Source organism: Colossoma macropomum, unplaced genomic scaffold, assembly GCF_904425465.1.
Source record: "Colossoma macropomum unplaced genomic scaffold, Colossoma_macropomum, whole genome shotgun sequence".
Classification (NCBI taxonomy): Eukaryota; Metazoa; Chordata; class Actinopteri; order Characiformes; family Serrasalmidae; genus Colossoma; species Colossoma macropomum.
In genome coordinates, this window is record NW_023494799.1 from 17,682,707 (window position 1) to 17,704,850 (window position 22,144).

At 39.1% G+C, this 22,144-nt stretch overlaps 1 protein-coding gene across 3 annotated transcripts in view; it reads right to left on the bottom strand.

Annotated features, from left to right (window-relative positions):
- mark1 (MAP/microtubule affinity-regulating kinase 1) overlaps nucleotides 1-22,144 on the bottom strand; it is a 39,018-nt gene that overhangs the window by 10,381 nt on the left and 6,493 nt on the right. For all 3 annotated transcript variants that reach the window (XM_036585932.1, XM_036585931.1, XM_036585930.1), the window contains exons 2-12: nucleotides 8,430-8,633; nucleotides 6,760-6,813; nucleotides 4,163-4,211; nucleotides 2,745-2,810; nucleotides 2,596-2,666; nucleotides 2,107-2,163; nucleotides 1,752-1,988; nucleotides 1,480-1,599; nucleotides 905-1,004; nucleotides 417-529; nucleotides 163-316 (exon numbers count right to left, since the gene is read on the bottom strand). In XM_036585932.1, coding sequence (XP_036441825.1) covers nucleotides 163-316; nucleotides 417-529; nucleotides 905-1,004; nucleotides 1,480-1,599; nucleotides 1,752-1,988; nucleotides 2,107-2,163; nucleotides 2,596-2,666; nucleotides 2,745-2,810; nucleotides 4,163-4,211; nucleotides 6,760-6,813; nucleotides 8,430-8,633 — 1,225 coding nt within the window. The remainder of the gene's footprint in view (nucleotides 1-162; nucleotides 317-416; nucleotides 530-904; nucleotides 1,005-1,479; nucleotides 1,600-1,751; nucleotides 1,989-2,106; nucleotides 2,164-2,595; nucleotides 2,667-2,744; nucleotides 2,811-4,162; nucleotides 4,212-6,759; nucleotides 6,814-8,429; nucleotides 8,634-22,144) is intronic.

Here is a 22,144-nt window from a genome sequence, read left to right on the forward strand (position 1 = left end):
ACATTTTTCCTAGAGTGCTAATGGCGTTGAACATGAGTGAGTGAATATGTGAGTGAGTTACAAGCCAGGTCCATGAGGTGCTTCACATCTAAAAATATATTACGGTAATTTTGCAGAGAGTGAAGTGTGTTGTGAAAGATTATGTATATGTCTATAGCTGACCATGGTCGCTATAGCGGCGCTGTTTCTGTGTGGCGGAAATACTGCGCTGAACTTTGGAGTGAGCTGGAGACTGCGAGGAGCTGTTGTTCAGATCACTGCTGGGTCGTGGCCTCTGACACAGGTTTGTACTGGACAGCGACTCGCTCCCTTCAAACTGCCAAAACGAGGTAATGGCACAGCATGAACATCACATCAACATAATAAATGATGACTCTTACCATAGTTGTCTGAGCATAACTGAGCCTGGTACTTGCCTCGGGAGGTTTTCTGCCCAAAAGTAAGTAAGTAGCCATGACATCATCATACTTCTGACCCACTAAAGAATCAGTGATCTCATCTTTGGGGAAACCCATTGTGATCATCAGGTCTGAGAGAGTGAGAGAGAGAAAGAGAGAGGTTACATAGTATTACCTAGGTCTAAACTGTTACAAAGGCTTTAGTTCAAATTTGGAAATTCTTGTGTGCAAGCAGAGAGGTTTAAAACAGACAGAGAGGGCACAAGAGAGAGAGAGAGAGAGGGCACGAGAGAGAAAGAGAGAGAGAGAGAGAGAGAGAGAGAGAGAGAGAGAGAGAGAGAGAGAGAGAGGGCATAAGAGAGAGAGAGAGAGAGAGGGCACGAGAGAGAGAGAGACCCTCTAATAGCTAAAAAATACTATTTCAAACACAGCAAATGTGTGAAGAGAGATAGTAGTGTGTAACAGCATGTATGAACATGAGCTTGTAACACTGTGCATATAAGCACCTATTCGTTTGGTATCACTGAAGTCTGGCTCAGGCTCTGTGTAGGGTTTGAGCTCCTCCTCCTCATGGCCGACATTCATCCAGTGATCTTTCATGATTTGCTGTGTGAGAGACACATGCATTTATGCATCATCACATAAAAACTCCAAACACATAACATGTAGAGGCAACCACACAAACTCAACCTTGCAACCCTGTTTCATTGGGACACTGTGCAAAATGTAAAAACAAATAATTTATCCCTATATTTAACTGAAAATCATACAAAGACAAAGGCAACTTTATTGTTTTAAATATGCCCATTTTGAAAATGACGCCAACAACATGTTTCAAAAAAGTTGGGGCAGGGGCAACAAAAGACAGGTAAAGTTGTGTGTGGGGGGAAAAAAAACCCCTGGTGGAACATCGCACAACTAATTTATATAATAATGAAAGGTTAATTTGCAACAGCTCAGTAACATCATTAAGTATAAAAAGAGCATCCCAGAGCAAATGAGCAAAACCTTATCACACTGCCCAAGCCCATTAGTGGACTTGCATAAAGTTTTTCACTGTGGCTCTAAAAGGGACACAAACCTCTAGACTGCCACGTTTGCCAGGGTTTAGCACCAGCAGTTTCTTCAGTAGATTTTCACAGTCTGTAGACATATAGAACGGGATGCGGTACTTCCCTCTCAGCACTCGTTCTCTAAGCTCCTGAGAAGAACACGTTGACAGGTTTCAAAGAGAAAGCCCAGCTCAAATATGCACTGCAAATGCACTCTCACTAACTGTAGCCAGTAGCCCCTCAATGTGCTTGTATGACGTGAAAAAATAAACACCATTAAAACCGAGAATTAAAAACTGACCTTTAAATTCTGTCCATCAAAGGGCAGCGACCCACTGACCAGTGTGTAGAGAATGACACCCAGGCTCCAGACGTCCACTTCAGGGCCATCGTACTTCTTGCCCTGAAAGAGCTCAGGAGCTGCATAAGGAGGGCTGCCGCAGAACGTGTCCAACTTGCTCCCGATGGTGAATTCATTACTGAAGCCAAAGTCTGCAATCTTTATGTTCATATCGGCATCCAGAAGCAAGTTCTCAGCCTGCAGAGAGGGACACAGAGAGCGAGAAGAGAAAAAATCTTGGTACAGAAATAGGCCAAAAGGTGATGCAGAAAGGACAAGCCACATCCGATAAGCCACACAGCCTCAGACAACTCACCTTGAGATCCCTGTGGACTATCCTTTTCTGATGGCAATATTGCACTGCAGACACAATCTGAAATACAAGCAGGTAACAGACAGACAGTGAGAGAGAGAATAAAAACACTAAAGCAAGCAAAAGAGAGAAAAGGAGTGAGAGAAAAGAATGGGAGTAAGAGAAACACAGAGAGCTTAGACTATCACTAATCACCCCCTGCCACTAAGAGACTAGCAAAGTGCCAGCTACATCCTGTGGCATTCTGGGTGTTATTATATGTGAGCTATAAAAACGATGCATTAATTATCAAACAGCTGCAAGAGGAAATCCATTAGTGTCTAATGATGAAATCAAACAAATGCCTGTTTAATTACTGCCATGAAAGTGCAAGCTTCAAAGTCTTGTAAAGAGAGATTTCTGTATTATACAATGACAGCCCTATGCCACTAGTGGGCAGTATGTGTGTTAAATGAGGCACTCATGTGAGCAGATTTTACTTCATCCTCTCACCTGTCGAAACTTGGCCCTGGCTTCCTTCTCCTTCATTCTTCCATGTGCAACTAAGTAGTCAAATACTTCACCTGAGAGAGAAACACACAGTATAGTTTATCCCATCTATCAAAGTAGATCAACTTTACTACAGCAGCATTTTAACTCACCTCCACTGGCATACTCCATTATCAAATAAAGTGTCTTCTCTGTTTCAATGACTTCAAATAACTTAACTGGCAAAAGAGAAGAATGGGATATTAGCTATGAAATCAAGAGAACAAATGTGGAATCTTGACTGCTAAGACTGGGTATCAAAATTCAATACTTTTACAGTACCAATCACATTACTTGAATAATACAGAGTACTGAAGAATTACTTCATTTTATGGATACAAACATTCATACACGCACACACACAAGGGGGACTGTTGAAGGGCTCGATACAATGAAGTGTTTCTCTTGTTCTGGCAAAAGAAAGGGGCACTTTACACTCATTTCATCATACAATATAAATGAACAAACAGGAGTGAAAGACAGACTTTAGACAATGACGAGTTTATTTAAGAAGTGGAGTCAAGAAGCGAGACTAAATCCAGAGTTTTGAGCCTGAGAGCCTGAATTGGATTACTAGGCCTCTGTATGTACAGCTGGAAGCCATTTTACAAAAAAGTGAATCCATGAACATAAAAAGCTGACGTCTGTGTGCATGTTGCATGTTACTAGTTTTAAAATGGAAGATGAGTAGGCAGTGGTGTCTAATCACAGCTTTTAGCCTGATTAATCCACAATCCAGCTCTGTTTCAGCCAAGGAGCCTCTCTCTCAGACGCACACCCAGGTTTACAGCCTGGGCCACATGCCAGGAGACGATGGAAGCAGAAAGAGTGGCCAGTCATCAAAACTGACAGCAACATCTGACTGAGGCAGGTTTGTGTGACATTTGGGAAAAAAAGCAGAGAAAACTTCAGAAGAAGAGCGTCTATCATAAGCATTGTTCTCTGACAATATGGTCCATTAGGAACACACAAAATCCTGTTCAAATCTAATCAGAATGCAGAGTCACAATCAGAGGGAAGAGAGAAAAGCAGAAGAAAAAAAGTGCAAAGTCATGAGGGAAAGTGAGCCATGGAGTGAAGAAGGAGAGAAAAAGAGATAAGAGTGGGAAAACAACCCCCATTACTCCAGAGACGGGCATTAATCAAAAAGACAGAAAGGTTATGAGGGAGGGAGGGAAGGATGGCTAGAAGAGAATGAGAAAAGAAGGAGAAAAAGAAAAAACAGAGAACTAGAGAGATGTGAGAGAGAGAGAGAGAGAGAGAGAGAGAGAGAGAGAGATCTTTATAGCCCCGTTAGACAGAGGCAGGCTCTGATCATGCTTTATGAGGGTAATTCAGTGGCCTCTTGCTGGGCTAAGGGTAACTCAAAGGCACACAAACGCATGCACTCACACGCGCACACGCCACACACCTTCACGATCAGCAGAGAAGCAGCAGCCTCTTCTTGCAGGGTGTGACTGGGACTCTGCTACACATTTCAAGCAGTATATGCACAAAAACAAGCAGTGTATGTACAAAAACATGATCTTACCTATATTAGGGTGATTCAAAATCTTCATAATTCGTACTTCACGAAAAAGCTGTTAAGAAAAACAAAACTGTCTTTTTAAAAAAGAAAAAATTAAAACAGACACAACTACAACGGATTTCCAATGTCCCTGTACGCCTGTGACGTGTGGCTTAGAAGCTAGCTTGTCCACTTCTCTCTCCCTCCGTGTTACATGTTTTATTAGGGGCCCCACTGCAGCCTGACCAACCTGCCCTAGTGGCTCCCACCAGCTCACTAAAAATGGCTGGACGCTCGACAGGACATGCTGTTTTTCTGAAGCATAGGCTTCTATTTCCTCTCAGAAAAACTTAACCATTAAGACTTAAGAACTCAAACAGACTTGCTATTCAAAAAGCCGGAACAATCTCTTTTTTTATGGACAGAGCAACAGGAGGTCTTTTCTATGAATGAAGAGTGAATGAATGAAGCTTCCTTCTCTTGCATTTCCTCCAAAGAGTGGTCGCTTGGCTGGTCTCTGACTGACATGACTGGTTAAAAAGGAGAGACTGATGTGAGTACTACAGATGATACTTCGCTCAACACTGTACTGGAAAGGCACGTACACAGGCCACAGTGTAAAGAAATTTCTTAAACATGCATGAAGTATCCTCAGGTCCTAAAGCAATTTAGAACACCATTATTCATACTTTAAGTTTCACGACTACATAGACTATTCAAGTGTTATATTTTATACATTATTCCAAGTCCATCTACCATAATGTGAATACATCACAGGCCTAATGTCAACAGAGAGCGAGCAAGGCGGAGACCCAAGGCAGAAAAAAAGAAGCTGAGAACAAGTGTGGGATATGAGGAAAAAGACACAAGGGGTGTGTTCAATCAACTCCATCCACTGCAGACCACAAAAATCCTGCAATACACTCTGACAGATCAATGTATCACACGACAAAGCTTATTTTATTTGTCCTTAAGAGAAATATTTGTCACTAGTCTGTGTGCTTGTCTGGTCTGTTCAGTATGTCATACATGTGTGCACTCACTAAGACAAATTCCTTATGTGTGTAACATAGCAAAATAAAGAAATTCTGATTCTGATTCAATATTCGTATACTGAATCATAAACAACCCTTGTAATTCAGAGGAATTCATACTGAAATGGTTCTTCAGACTGATGTCGAAAATCTTGTGCATGGTTCTATATAGCACCAAAAAGTGTTCCTCTATTGTTACAAACTTGACATCATTTATGATGAACTTTCTTAAAGAAAGAGAGAGCAAAATAGAGAGTAAATAAAGCTTACAATGGAAAAAACACTGGAAAAAAAACCCAAAACTTTGCTCGGCAGTCTGCTGCTGCATATCAGCTGAAGAGAAATCCAGGTGTCTATTTTTAGAAAGATGTTTCTAAAATTAACCAACAGCAATGCTACAGTGTTTCACACCAATGCGTAGGTAACTTCCTATAGCGTTTACATAGGAGTTCTATTTGTATGCTTGTCTGTGTTTGACCCTGTTTCATAGTAAAACACAAAGTGAACAGAGACCCACTTCAAAACAGGATAATGACGCATACAGAAAAAAAAAACACTAACTCACTGAGGTTAGTCAGAACCAATTAACTGCTTCCAGAGGCTGCCACATCAGAGACTGTAGCATTATAACCATATGCTGAGTGACACTCTAGCAAGCTCCCACAACAGAGCCACACTAACGCAATGATTCAAGACTCTGTGAAGTTTTAAGTAGTCACCATTGATCTTGGTTGACTAAAGGTTAATATATATGGATTCATTTTGCAACCTACATCACTTCATTAAAGAGAGGATTCGGTTTTTTCAGAATTTCTGCATTGGTAAACTAATTAGAATGTAAACAAAGTCATTCAGAGCAGTCTGATGTGAAATGCATCATTCTTGAAAAATTTGCCAAGTCTGAATTGTTCACAGAGAGGTGAGAAGTCCTAATGCCTCTGTATGTATCTGAATGTAATCATTATAGCCTGAACTAACCTTAAGTAAAAGGAACACAATATTGGAACCTTTAAAAGGTCACTTGTTTAGCATTTACACACCAAAGAGCATTTAAACACTACAAGAACTGTTACAATGTTTGCTCTGAGTCATGGATCATGGATAATCATGACTCAGGAGCATGCAGTAGCTGTTCCTGTGCTGCAACTACTGCATGCAAGGTCAGATGGGGTGACATGTTTTACACCATCAGCTCCCAAAACTACACAGTTTCAGCTGCAGCTAATCATCTTCAGCAGCAGCAGCACAAGCATAAAGGTTACTTCACAATGCAGTACAGTACTAACTAATCTGCACTGGTAAGTGTCCACACACAGACACAATTATAATAGACTAGATCAGTGAGGGGGCCTTTCTGCAGTTATCATAATTACATAAACCCACAGAAGCATCAGTTCAAGAAAGTCAGGCTTGACATCTGCTGCGAAACATGCACATAAAGATGGGCTTTGCACAGTACTTGTACATAATGCATTTCAAAATTTTCTACTCTTTAAAAGTACTAGCACTTAATGGATTTCTTTTACAACCAAATTAATAATGAAAATAAACTGAAAATATATCAAATAAATTCAACAAGGAGCTCACCTTTTGTAAACTAGTGGGGTTTAACTGCGTCTTATCAATAATCTTTACAGCAACCTGAAAGAGAAAATTGTGTTAATGAGTAGAATTCAGCATGGACTAGGGCCCAACCGATATACTGTTTTGTGAACCTGCAGTTATAACGAACGGGTGCGGTTTGATCTGGTTCAGAGAAGTTTTGGGCATGTATTCAAGGAAAAGATCTGGGCGACTATTGAAAAGTCAAGAATGATAATATAGTGTTAGCTAAGTTGGCCTCGTAACTCCAGCACTAAATTAAAGAAGCAACATTTTTTACAATTAACTTTTTTTGACCAACTATTCCTTTAACTATACGTTAGTAATATAGGCTAAAGTGGTGGATTTGAAGAAACAAAACAACCATCATAGTTAACTTGACAAAAATATTTCGCTTAGGCGTAACCAACATTTTTTTGTGTAGAAATTTAATAAAAATGAGAAAATATCATTTAATAGCACTGTTTAGCATTGTTTAACTAAAACTGCTGCAGTATAAGATGAAAATCCAAAATTATATCAGCCAATATTACTGGTTATCAGTAATTTTGAACCCCTTAAAATTGGTACTGGCCACAAAATGTTCATATCAGTTGGGCCTTAGCAAGGTGTAAATGTAGGCTCATCTCAAAATGAGAAGGGGCTACTGAAAATGCATGCAAATACACCGAGGCACACACTGACATACATATATACACACACACACACACACACACACACACACACACACACACATATATACACAAATGCTTGTAAAGAAGACCTGTACAGTCTAGGGCTTGGACTGGTATTTCTCATGTTGTTGAGTTGAATAGGTCCTGGCTCAATGCCACTGACACCAGCAGCTAAAGTAAGGTCTAAGGAGAGCTTTGGGCTTTCTAGCATGCTTTACAGTAAAGGAGCATTGCATTTTAACAGCTTTAAGCACTTCTTGAAATCACTTAGCTAAAAACAGGAAATATCTGTGAACAATTCCAGGGTTTTATCTTATCTTCCTCACTGTCTTATTCGGCAAACAATCACTTCCCTTCTTGGCAGAGAGAAGACAAAAAAGACAATAAAAAAAAGATATTAAAAAGTCTAACTACGGCTCCTAATACACATCACTTCCAAGCATTAGACAGTTTATGTTAAGAAGTATTCTCTCTTCCTGGATTTGCTTATGACAAAGGAGCTTGTGTACTAGAGAAATATGTACTGTAAGATCTAAAGGCTCCAGGGCATGGATGTCATCAGCTATCCGGGCGTGTGGTAACCACTTCATCGCTTATGTAATGCTGAGTTCCCTGACAGTCCTGTGGATGACTACTCTGACGTACATAGCATCAATAATGGATTGTGTTTCCAACTCTAGGTAAGTGCCTGCTTTTATCCTTTCATTTTAGAACTCTCAGAAACATCTCAAGCAAGCCAAATTCAGTGTGAGTGCAAGCTTGACTTTAGGTTTATGCTGATATAAGGCTTGTCAACATATTAATAATGGTGTCAAATATTAAAGTATTTCTAATTTGATATTCTGTTCCCAGCACGTGACTGTTATTTTTATAGGGTCAATAATGGACTTCTGGTTTTAACTTTCATGAAGATATTACAGAGATAAAACATGTTTTGCAAAAGTGAGCGAGGAAGAGAGAAATAATCCCTTTATGCATTACCTCACGACCTGTTAAAACATGGCGCGCAAGCTTTACTTTGGCGAAGTTGCCCTTCCCAATCGTCTTCAGTAACCTGTAGTTGCCAACATGCGGCTGTTCGTCTGTAATAGATGCCACAGAGTTCCGACATCGTGGGAGACTCTGTCGACTAGCCGATTTTGCTGGAGGTGCTGGGGGTTCCACATAGCCGTCCACTGATGTATGCTAGAAGACAGAAAGGTAAGAAAATCAGGAAACTAGTAAACTGCAAAAAAAAAAAGATAATTTTTGTTCATAGTCAAATAGAACTCTTCAAATGCACATGCCCTAAAGTGATGTTTGGCAACTTCAGACTCATTGTTAAGGAATCTACTCCTTCTGGGAGAAGATTCCTTAAGAACGAATAATAAATTGAGAGCACTTCCTCTATATGTGTGGCTAAAAGAACTGTGGTTGCTAGTGTCTTCATATGGCTTGCATAGGAAGATATTCTTTCTAACTCCCCTTGGACAAGACAACACTTCGTCATAAAATGACTGGGGGCTCGTTCAGTGAGTGCGTATGCAGTCTGTATAAAACTCCAAAATGTGGCGGAAAAGTACAACTGCTAGGTAAATGTGCAGGTTTATGGGGTGAAAACTGATTCATGATTAAGGCTACACTATGTACGTTTGGGGATTTGGAGACCTGGTACATGCAACACACAACATTTTGTAACATCTGTTGTGCTTTGGACCCTGTAGCACAGCCTGTGCTACTCCGGGATCAGGAAGGACGCTGGAGGCAGGGCTGAAGGTTGTGGCAGCCATTTTAACTTTATTTTATTAAAAGAGCTTGCCCTGTCCAGGTATCTGGGCTTTAAACTAGCATGCCTGCAGTCCAGACCTGTCAACTGATGAAAGCAGCCTGAGTCCTTACAAGCACTAAAAATCTTGATCATATCAACGCTACATTGGTTACCACTTAAATTCCGGATTGAGTACAAAATTCTTTTACTCACAGTCTCCAAATGGCCATGCCCCTCAGTACTTGAGTGAACTCATCTGTTATTATTAACTGTCCCACCTACTAAGCTCACAAGGTGCTGGCTTACTATTAGTATGTAAAATTAATAAAGTTACATCAGGGAGCAAAGCCTTTTCATACAAAGCCCCCCAGCTTTGGAAAAACCTTCTAGTCAGTGTTCAGGCTTCAGACAGTTTTTAAGTCTACGCTAAAAACCTACTTGTTTAGTCAAACTTTTCTAATCAGTTTTTCCCGTTAGACAAAAGGTGCAGATCTTGGGGTTCATAGACATAGAGTATTATGGTAAGCTAAGTATGTTGGTGCTCTCATCTCGCTGCTCTCACACATTCTTGCAAGAAGGGCACGGACATCTGAGGGAGGCTTCACATCTTTACCTTCTGGCTCTCCTTTTTAGTTATGCTGTAATAATTAAGCCTGCTGGAGCCACTACTGCACCTTTAACACTGTGTACTGTTCTTAATCACTTCTAACAGAACTAATTGTGCGTTTCTTTGCCGAGATGAACAACTGCCCATCCTGTGCGGTCTGATGCTGTTGCTTCATCTGCCTTGATTGTGTGGCCCCTGCCTTCTGGACCAATTTGACCACCATGGTTTGCCTCACCTGCATGCCACTGGCCCTCCTGAAGATACTGCTGCAGACACAGACTCAAACTATTCAAAGACATCGCTTCACAAACTACATAATTATAGACATTATTTCACCTGCCTCACAACACTCTGAGCTCTTTTCATATTCATATTAACAGATCATTATTACAGGTTTCTAACAATAGTCATTAATGTTCATAGTTTTCCCTGTGACACTGGTTTTCACTGGTAAGAATGACTGATTTTTACATATTGTTACTCTTGCCTTTAACAGTAGTTATGCTATGCTAAGTGTAAATATGTATAAACTTATATTAAACTTATATCATTATTATCTGTTCTTATTGCTCTTGTGTTAATGTTTTGCTATCCAGCATCGTCCAGAGGAGGATGGGTTCCCCTATCGCATCTTGGTTGCTCTCAAGGTTTCTTCCTCTTGCTCTGGAGTTTTTCCTTGCCACTGTCATCATTGGGGCACACACACGCATACAAAACTTTGACTTGAATTGAGCAGCTGAAATCTTATCTCAAAGGAGGGGAACATTTTACTTTTTAAACTACAGCAGTTGGTCTCCTCAGTTTCCAAATGCTTACACAGTGTTGTTAAAAGAAGAGATGATGCAACACAGTGGTAAACATGCCCCCGTCCTAACCTTTTAAAAATGTACTGCAAGCGTCAAATTCAAAATGGGCACATATTTATCAAAAAACAAAAATTTTGCAATTTCAACATTTAATATGTTGTCTTTATACTACTTTCAATTAAATATAGGGTTTAAATGATTTGCACATCACTGCATTCTGTTTTTATTTACCTTTTGCACAGCTTCCCAAACTTTTTCAGAAACGGGGTTGTACGTACGGATACATACATACATATGCACACATGCGCACACACACATACACGTGCAGACGCGTGCAGACGTACACACACAGTCAGTGGTGTAGCTGCTGCAATTTGTGTAAAATGTTCTTGTTAATTTTATTATATTTACTCAAACTGTTCAAGCTGATGTTTATCTTGTCTCGGGCTGCTTGTGGTTCACCATTTTCTGGGCTTATCATTTTTGGTGTATTTGTGGTATGCCAGAATCTGTTTCATGAGACATTATCATACCGGCATTTACTTTCTTTTAAAGTGAGGGTCACACAAGTATTCAGACACTTTTGTTTTTGTTAATAATATTCTTCCAATGTATATACCCCCTTAAAATTCACACACAATGTCTTTTGACCTTGTGCTGATTAATATAAGTAAACTGATAATCTTCATGTAAAGATTACAGGCAGTAGCTTCAAATGATAAAAGAACTAAATAAAATCAAACCATTGAACACACCATTGCAAGTATATTACATATAACTCTGCATGTGTCTTCGTGTCACTGGAAGTCCGTTTTGTGCAGTAGTCCAATCACAGTCAAGAGGCGGTCTTAGAGTGAGCAAACAGGTGATTAGGACCAACCGCAGTCACGGCAGGTCTCAGAACAAACAAGGTGGTAACTGGAGTTCTGTTCAGCAGACGGCACACACCATACCACGCAAACTCAAGCTGTTTTAGCAAAAACATGCTGCTTTGCTTCAAAACACTGTTTTTGTTTGTATACTTCTGTTTAAAAATAAGTTTTAGATACTAAAAAAAATCCAGTGCAAACTGCACCTTCTGTCATTACAAAACCCGCTGCCATTGGTAGAGAAGACTTCAAGCAACAAACAGTCACGAAGGAGCTTCCTAAAGTTCTCAGGGACAAAATCATTAAACACATGAATGAAAAAAAGTCACAGAGTGAAAACTCATGGAAACATCAAAATCGTGCCGAGACAGGTGCGCCAAGCTGGATTCCACAACATGCTCTAAAACTAATGATAAGGAATGCAAGAGAGAAGCCAGCAGACACTCGAAAAGAACTGCAGGATGACCTCAAAGTAGCATGAACAACAGTTATACACAGAAAAATAAGAGAACTGAAGAGCAATGAACAGCTACAGAATTATGTGTGTTCTATACCCCATGCAAAACTCCTTTGCTAACACAAGAAATGAATGTTTAAAATTAGCAAATAAGCATTAAACTCTGGCAATAACTCAGCTCTTCAAGTTAGGAGAAAAAGGGCTCATACGATTACAGAAACCCCATACCCACAGTGAAGTATGGAGGGAAGTGCATCATAATATGGAGCTGCTTCTCTACAGATGGTACTGGGGCACTACAGGTCATCGAAGTAGGGCTGCAACAAATGACTAATTTGATAGTCAAATAATCTATCGATTATTGAAACGAATGATCAATCATTTGGTTCATGAATCACTAAATTAACAAATAACTAATGTACCTATCAGCTTTTAATTTTAGCTTGAGGTTGCTTTATGAATTTGCTAACTAACAATGAAGACAAAGTTGAATAAGCTATTTATGAATTCATTGTTTTAATGAACTTTCCTGCTAATACAGAAGATAAATAAAACAACAATATCTTTTCCTTAGAATTTCCCTTAGAAACTGAAGGACAAGAGGAACGTTTCAACAAGACAACAGCCCAAAACACAGCCAAAAAAATAAAATAAAAACAAAAGGATCTGAATACTTTTCCCCTCACTGTATACCAGCATATTTCTTCTCCTTAGCTGGATCCTGAAGAAGAGAGTGGACAAGAAGATTCCTCGGAGGGGAAGTGTGGAGAAGAAAAAAAACACTGTGGAAACCAGCAGAGAATGCTCGATTGTGAAGCAGTTCCTTTAGAGCTTTAAAAAACGTTTATGAACGTATAACAAAGCAGTGTGTGACAGTCATCAAGGCTAGAGAAGGACGGACAAAATACTGAAATTTTAGCCATCTAGTTCATAGATTACCAAAAACAATGGTTGACAAACCACTGACAACTGATTGACACAAAAACAATAAAGTATCTGGTTAACAGATATTTTAAACATAAAACATTTCTCTAAACTTTTTTCCAGTGTTAAAAACATCCACCATGTTATATAAACAGGTCAATAATCTGGCCCTTCCTTTCCTCACTCCATTCATTATAAAATGTTCATTACTAAATCACCACAGTTGTTCATTATAAAGAAAGGATACAACCCTAAAACTAAATTCACAAGTAATTTTAACCACATAATAAAATATAAAAAGTCATTGAAATTAACAGGAAAAAGAGAGGTACTCCAGAACGAAGATGGGAACCTCTAAAACAGAGCAAACAAATCCCCTGGTAATGCCACTACAGCCCCAATACCATTATGAATATATGCATGAAATTCATTATATACACATTTTGCCTCTGAATGGAAAAAAAGGAATGAACAGAAACTTTCCTACTGTCTGTTAATTAACTTAAGTAGAAAAAAAGATAAAAATTACTACAAAAGTGTCTAGACTACATAAAAATCCTTCTGAAACCTGGAAACAAGGGGTGAAATGATATTTACGATATTACAGGAGACCTAGACACGTCTCGACGGAACAAGTGCATTTTTATATGTATATTCACATAAGGCCTTTAGTGTGATCAGTACAACATGAAGGGGAAAAAAACACTTTTTTTCTATCAGTCTGAGTCTCACAATGGTTTTGTGGTTTCTGAGTACAAAAGCCCAAAATATGGCAGCATGAGCAGGCATATTGAAAACTCTTCTCATGTTTCAAGAAAGTGATATGAAACGTGTAAAACGTCTCATGCATTTTTAAAGGCGCAGTATTCGATGCTGGAGAAAGACTGTTGACATCTGGACCCAAATTCAGGGACGCGCATTGCCAAGGTGAATGACACTGGGCTAACACACTTGATACACACAACAAATACCATGATAAAACAGTTGCTATCACAAACATTAGCAAATGGGACGAAACAATACTGACCTATTGCTTCTGTGTGACAGCAAAAATAAGTTAAATGTTACCCACCCGTCAAGCAGAAACAGAGCAATCTTCTCATCCTTTTTCATGCCTTGCAACTTTCTCGATGAAGCTGTTAGCTGAAGAAGTCAATTTCTTTTCGCCAGCTTCTTGTTTGAGTTTTCCCGTTTCCACCTTTAATGATGCAAAAGTTACATTCAGGCAGAATGGAACTGCTGCACGATTTAAGGTGGAACTGGAAAATGTGAACAGGAAGCCAACTTCAACCCTGTCAACTTCAAGGAACATTCAGTGGAGAAATATTTGGAAGCCCACTTTCACCTGAATGCTTCCTAGTGCAGGGGTTTGCAACCTTTTCTACCCCAAGGTCCACCTGTTTTTAAATACAAAGAATAGAGGCCCACAGGAAAACTAAAATCAACTTTATGATTTTCTTTTTCTCTTCTTAAGTGCTGAAACTGAAAACCTGAGAATCAGATTGTCCATTTTGGCTCAATCGCAAGTCCTCTCTTGGACCCCCGGCCACAGGTGGCTGTAGCATCACCAGGGATCAAACTCGCGATCTCCTGATGATAGGGCCAATGCTGAGATGGTTGCGCCTATTTGCAGTCATCTTAAAAAATATTTTGCAGAGATGTTAAAAAATGGGGAAAAAAGCAAAAAGTATAAAAACATGCGAGGTGCATGTGGACTGTGATTTGAAGCTGCAGTACATTGTGTTTTTAACTGAAAATACTCCACTGCCATTGGTCTCGAAATTTCTCTTTAGTTTTGAGGGTATTTGTGATTCATTTGAAACAGCAAACCTCAGTCCACTCACTGGGCTTCTGGATTAGCGTCATCACAATCAACAATAATAATAAATATTACTTTATATCTGCTTCCTTGTCATTGGTTTACCATCACTGATGCTCGGCCAAAATTACGTTCCGATCCATGAGCCAAAATCAAATCAGCCCATCTTCACTGTTATTTTATTTTACTGCAGCTCGTGATGCAGAAACGAGAGTAAATGAGGGTCTGTAAAGAATGAGACATTAGAACCTACAGATTATGCTGACGGTACAGCGCCGACATGCTGCTAGAAGAGGAAAGCGAGCTCTGTTGATGAATTTCCTCGTTTCATCACAGACTGGACACAGTTCAGCTGTCTGTACAGCAGTACCCAAATATGGTTGGAGTTTTCACAGATGTCAAAACGGAGCGAACTAAAGAAAAAGTCTGATATGTCCACGCGAAAACAAGGTGGGTGTAAAAGTGGTCTGACAAACTTCTCCATCTCTGGCTCGCTAACTGTCTGCACCGCACGCTCGCGGCTGCGTTGTCTCAAACTGATGATGTGCTATGTTTTTATTTGTACGTACATTCGTTTTTAATTTTAATTTTAACTCAGTTCTTAATTATTAAGTTAATCTTTTTTCCACTAATGTTTTTATGATGTTAAAGTAACATTACCGGCCCACTACGAACTACTGCCTCCCCAAGGTTCATGGCCCCCGGACCACTAGAGAGTGCTCCGTGGAACACCCGTCCTTGTGCACTCCGCCATATTGCATGCACAATGCTGGGCGGTGACTGTCTTTGTCTCTTGGTGAGGGCAAAACAAAACATGAGGAGGCCAACATTTTCACAGGGTGGGACTAACATGCACACGTGGCCAGACTGGCTATGGAAACAAAAAAAACAGAGACGCTCGGATTACAACACACACAGAGGGGGTGTGGCTTCATTCTCTGTTCAGGACTCCATTACTCCAATATTTTTACATAGAAAGTAGTTTCCTGCTATATTAACATTTAAAATATTGTACACAGAACCTTTAATGAAATTTCTACTTTAAGAAAATTTAGCATCGCTCAAGCATATTATGAGCAAGTCTAGCTTAAATCTCTGCAAATAGCTTAAATAATATGAATATAAACCATCTACTGGGGCAACTGCAACTGCTAAGTCACTGACAATCTCAATACATTACTTAATGTCTTCCCCCACAAAAACAAAACAATCTGTGTATGTTCATGCTTTAAGGTGGACACCTTGAACTAAATAACCAGAACAACCACTACAGAAACCACTACCTTTGCTCTTCTTAGCCTTAGCTATCTTGATGAAATACTACTGCATAAACAAGTTTCCAAGTGATGTTGTCATGTGAGCAAGAGTGGCCAACTACAAGAGAGAGACTGAGCAAAAACCACAGAATTCATCGACCAAAAGCAACCAACACTAGTACTGTGGTTAGGGTCAGGAAAAATGCATTTGTTTGTGAATGTGGTATAAATGCCTGCAAGTAAATATGATCATGATATAGGGAATATTCCTTTTGTAAAAGCCTTGACAGAATTACACTAATGTTCACATTATTATTAATCAATATTAAGCTTCATTTAGCTGAGTAAAAAATAACTGCTCATTGGTCACAATATTTACAGACAACACCACCGTCCAAAAGATGAGGACCCGTTATTACAGTAAAGGTTTATGAAAGTCCTGCCACCGCCTGAGTAAAATATTTTGGTCAGAAAAAGAAAAAAACAAACAAACAAACAAACAAAAAAAAAAAAACGTATCACTACTCATCACATCAATGAGTGTACAAATACAAGCAGCAGGCTACACCTTACATGTTCCATGTAACATGTTCCAGTTTGGTAATACTATTAGCCTGGTACTTTTTTCTGTTGAAGTTGCCCTCCCGCTCATGCCTGTCTGGCCCCTTAAGCCCCACTGGTCCTCTGGTACCACTCAGCTCAGTTGGCATTAAAACACTCCATGCACAACTTGCTGCCAAAAAGTTTCTTTTCAGACACGAACAGAGCTATAGTTTTGTTTTCAAAAACAGCTGAGAGGTTAGTCAATCATTCTTAAGGAATAATATTTAAAAAAAAAAAAAAAGACTAAATCCTAACTGTCTAAATACCACTCATTTTATACATAGCAGAAATAATGTCAGAGATGGTACTGATTGAAGATATCTTTCTTGTGTTGAGCAAAATGCTGCAACCATCTTTGATCACAATTTCTTGTTTTTTTATATACCTACCTCAAAACATTAGCTTACGACAGCCACTAAACACAAATATGGAATCTGGGAGCCAGTAGATGAGCCTCTGTGCAAAATGGCAACAATGCTTGAGGGCGAACTGCTTGAACATGCCTTTGCTTTAGTCGAGTTTGATCTGTGCATTACTTAATACAATAAATGCAGAGTTACTGAGTTGCGTAGTGACCACTGTAGTGAAAATCATCACACCATTCGCTTGTATGCTGGATGAAACCTGTATTCCTGCAGGACACAGACAAAAGCAATAGTACCATAGGCCTCCTTCGTGTAAGCCCTTATGTCCCAATCTTTCCCTCTCTGTTCCCCAACCCTTCCTGTGTGCTTCCATAGCATACTAGGGGCTGTCAGATATAAACCAGTAAAAAGCCCATCTATCCATCCTTCCCAGTCGATACACAGACTCTTCTCTTGCAGGCTGTAGGTTACTTGGAGGGCAGCACTGACAGGCAGACCAGCGTAATGGCATCACATAAACGTTTTTTGGGGATGATCACAAGCTCATGGAAGAAACTGGATAATACTGCTTTTTCCAAGGACATGATAAGACTTCTCCATAATCACACAAAAAAATCCAACAGAGACTTCACTGCTTGAAAGGAAAACTACTTTTGACATCTGGGTGCAACCAATGTTCAGTGTACAAAATGCTAGCATTCATTCATGGTAAGACACCTATCAGAGACGGAATGCAGTTCTTTGAAGAAAGATAAGACACACCAGGGACGAATTTGGCTCCTATAATGGTCCCACACCAATGTACCAGAAACAATAACGATGACTCATCAGTGGTCTTATTTCAGGCAGCAGAGAAAAGAGGTCAATCTATTCTATAAAACACAGACCTAAACACTGCAAAAATACACTTGGCAGGACTCCTAGACCTCAGACATCAGTCTCCCAGGGTTTGCTTCTGTGGACAGCACTCAAGCATCAGAAGAAAAACTGGAATACATATCCTAATTTCTGTAACGATAACAAAAGACCCAATTCAGAATCTGTTAGTCAGCATGCAGAGTACAAGATGACTCAGCTAGGTATCAGTATCAGATGATCTAAGCTCATCAAATGCTGCTCAGTGGCCAATTTTGGTTTTTGGGACATGCTCCAAAGTTCTCAAAAAGGTCAGTCATAAAATTTACAGTGCCGCCGTAGTGTAAAACATCTCAGTCAAGATTTGTTTTGCACTATACATTATACATTTTTATCTTGTCCTGTCACTTTTTGATACCATAAAAAATGTTTCCACAATCCATAAGATAAACCATTTTAAGCTTTCACATAGTCACATCTCAGCCTGTGACCTTACAAACATGATAATGTTTTCTGTAAAAGAATGCTTTTAACTCTTGAGCTGTACCACTTCATAGAGCCTTCACATTTGCTAAAATGCACTAAAATCCAGGTGAAGGTAGCTGGGCTTGTTGTCTTTGCAAAGAATGTGTTACATCAGGAATACCTCTACTGCTTTGCTCATTCACTGCTGGCATGTAGTCCATTTGGGACATAAATAAGGCATCAGTACAAAAACAGCATGAGCATCCTGTGTGTGGTCTTGGGATTTAATGCTCCTTTACATTACACAATCAAGTAAGTGAGGAATATTTGTTTATATTAAGATAAAACTACTGATGGGCTTATAACAAAAGCATATAGTGTTAATGTTGTGACTGACAAATACGTATGAAGAACAGTACAACAGGAACTATCAAGGGCCTCTTTTCCACTGCAGGGCCGAACGGTTCTGAGCACGTTCCAATGGCATTTCCACACAGACATGGTTAGACACGCAACTCTTAACAGCAAGGCGAGCTAACTGTACTTGGGGAGACAGAACCGTTCAGTTGGATGATAACAATGCAACTATTTGCTGATTGGTATTGTGCCGCAGCATCCTGCTGTGCTATTTCAAACCTGAAAACAATCTAATAAGTTCAGTTTGCCAAAAAAAATGAAAGCAGTGCAATGTTAAATGGCGCTACTAACCAGAAGAGAGTAGCTGGTTAGCGTTAGCTTAGCTAGCATGCTTCCAGAGCTGATTGCCACAGAACAGGTTCGATTCTGACTAACAAAAGCTTTACTGACACAGATTTAGATGATAATGACTCATATCTTCAGTTTTCTGCTGGCTTTTCTTGCCTGACAGAAGTGGAACCCACCACAGTCTTCTGCTGTTGTAGCCCATCTGCCTCAAGGTTCGATGTGTTGTGTGTTCTGAGTTACTCATTATTTTCTGCTCACTACAACTGTACAGAGTGATTATCAAAGTTACCTCTCTCATCAACAAAGCCTTTCTATCCACAGAACTGCCACTCACTGGATCTTTTTTCTTTAGAAAAATATTTTTGTTTTTATTATTATTATTATTTATTATTACTATTATTATTATTGTTGTTGTAATTTCTGTTGTGCATAACTGCATAAATTGTATGTTTTGCTTTTTAATAAAACATATTAAAAACACTACAAAGTAATGAAGAAACATTACTGATAAATAATTTTCACAGCTAGCTGCTAAACCAGGGATTGCACTCGATCAGCATGTTACTGGCTCTGTTTGAACAGCAATGAGCAGTGGAGGAAAGCTGTGCAAACACATTTTAACCACATTCTTAAAAAAAAAGTTTTGGTCAACTCGTCAGTGAAAGGGGTCACATGTTAAACTCTGCCTCAGCTATAATGCCTGGTGCAGTCTGAATAATTTTGCTATGGCTCTGGACAACTAGATAATACTCTATTTATTTATAGAGTAACTCAGTAACAGATACAAAAACAACGAAAAAGAACATTATAGTTGGCAAGCACCTAGACTTTGAAAATGTTTGCTTCCTCACATAAGGAGTCCATAAAAGTGATAAATGTGTTGGTTCTTCTAAGAAATGTTATTATTGAAATATTTTTATTCATAATATTTTTATTAATATTTTAATAACAAATTTGTACAGAATACTATGAAATATTTGTTGCAGCCCTAAGGAATAGACACAAACTGCCTATAAATATTTTTATTAATAATATTTTATTAATATTTTAATAACAATATCAAATTTGTATAGAATATTATCACATATGTATTGCAGCCACAAGAAACAGAAACAAACTGCCTACTAAGCAAGTGTGTGGTCCTGCAGTCAACTCCAGAGCACTCTAATAAAATTAGTAATCAGCACTGAGATCTACCACATGAGCTGCATTTCAGGGCATATATCTTTTACTAACTTTGAAGAGCGTAGGTTACCATTTTGAAAACTGATTTTTTTGGGGGGGTGGGTGAACAACATAGTTTAATTATGCATTTTGGGCATTAGATAATATGCAAATACATTGAATAAAGAAATGTAATTTTGGAGAACAGTTGATGAGAATAACATGCCAAAAATATCTTGCTCATTTTTCAGCTGGCAACTTTATCAAACAACAAATTCGGATTCTGGGATGATTCCATCTGCAAAAAAAGTAATAATTGTCATTTGTGTAAACATTCGAGTAATATAGCAAAACCATGACATCCCACAGTGTTTGATACTGAGATTTTCTCAGATTTCCAAATGAGACAGAAGCTGGAAGTTATTCAAAGCTGTAAAAGTACTGATGATTACATAAATCGTTACTTAAGGCCTGTGCAGATTCCTCTTTTTCGGGAAACCATGTAGACAGAAAGCGAAGTAAATAGTTAAGTTGTCTGCTGCACCAAGCACGTTTACAATGAATCTAAGATATTGAAGTAGGATATCCCACCACCCAGCACGTTTTAAAGTTCAGTTATGTTTGCATATGGAAATATCAGTGTCTTGTTGGAGTTTGCAAGATGTAAATCAATAAACGAATGACATGCAGAAGAGTAAATAGTAATGTTAAACGACTTCCGGTCGCATGGTAAACAATGGACCGAAATCACTGCTGCGTTCCTAGATACAGCAATAATTAAACTAAACATCCTTACTATTGTTTCCACTCCATCAAGCTTAAAAATGATCAACTTCAGCTGAAAAGCTCACCATGTGTCACTTTTAACGAGGTAAACAATCAAAAAAGCAGGTAAAACAGAACTGGAGAGCGAACGTGGGCTGTACAGTAGGTCAGATTAACAATTTTGGATTAAAACTGCTCAGCTCCAAGATAAACATTTATTCACTGGTGTATTTACAATACTGGAAAACGTCATCACAGGAGTTTTCTTTAAAAACGTTGAGAAATACACTCCTCACCACAGTAGCTTGGTGATTAGTTTACTGTAATGCAGAACTACGACACTGCGTCTCTGTGCTGGTTGTGCTGTTTAGGGCACTCGCTAATGTTGCTCATGTTTACATTGGCTAAGCAGGAAAAATTAAACCTGGTGGACTTTTTCTCCTCCAAAATAAAGCACAGTAAGTGCAAATCTGTTTAGGGATGTGTGATGTGGTGTCGTACATAAAGATCCACTCTGCTCCTTTTTCACTTTGCAAAACTTGCCTCAGGCACATTACTCATGGTTAAAACGCAGGTTTTTTGCAGAATACTTTATAGTACTTCGTCATGTGGATCACTATCATGTTTGAAGTAGCTACTGGAAGATGAGTAAATTGTGGCCATGAAGGGATGCACATGGCCAGCAACAATGCTCAAATAGGCTGTGGCATTCAAGCGATGATCGATAGGTATTAATGGGCCAAAAGTGTTCCAAAAAAAAACATTCACCACACCATTTCACCGCACTGAAGCCAAAGGAAGATTTTAAGGGAGGCTAAAAACCGGCGACCCTCCATTAAATGTGGCAGGCGGAAGTTCCATAATGCTACTATTCACAGCTGGATGTGATGAAGTGACAAAGAGAACGGTCTATAACATATACTGCCTTCCATAAAGTGGTCTAAAGCAGCTAGCAATCAGCACTCACAGAGAGTATTAATCAAGTTAGATATTTGTGCTCCATAGTTCATGTGAAAGTTTTAACAGAGAACTTGTAGAGAAGAGATGTAATGTCTTTCCAAACACTAGAGGGTACTCCTGAGCGAGTCCAAAATGAATGAGTTAAGATGGACCATTTGAGCAAAATCATAGTTTATAAACGCTCAAACATTTTTCATGTAAAAGAATACATTCATTTCCTGAACAGCGAACAGCATAAGACAATTTAACACTGCTGTTATATTTTTAAGAGTTTTTAAACTCGATTTTTGAGGACTTTAAAATGGCGCAGTAGCAGTAATACTAGTGTC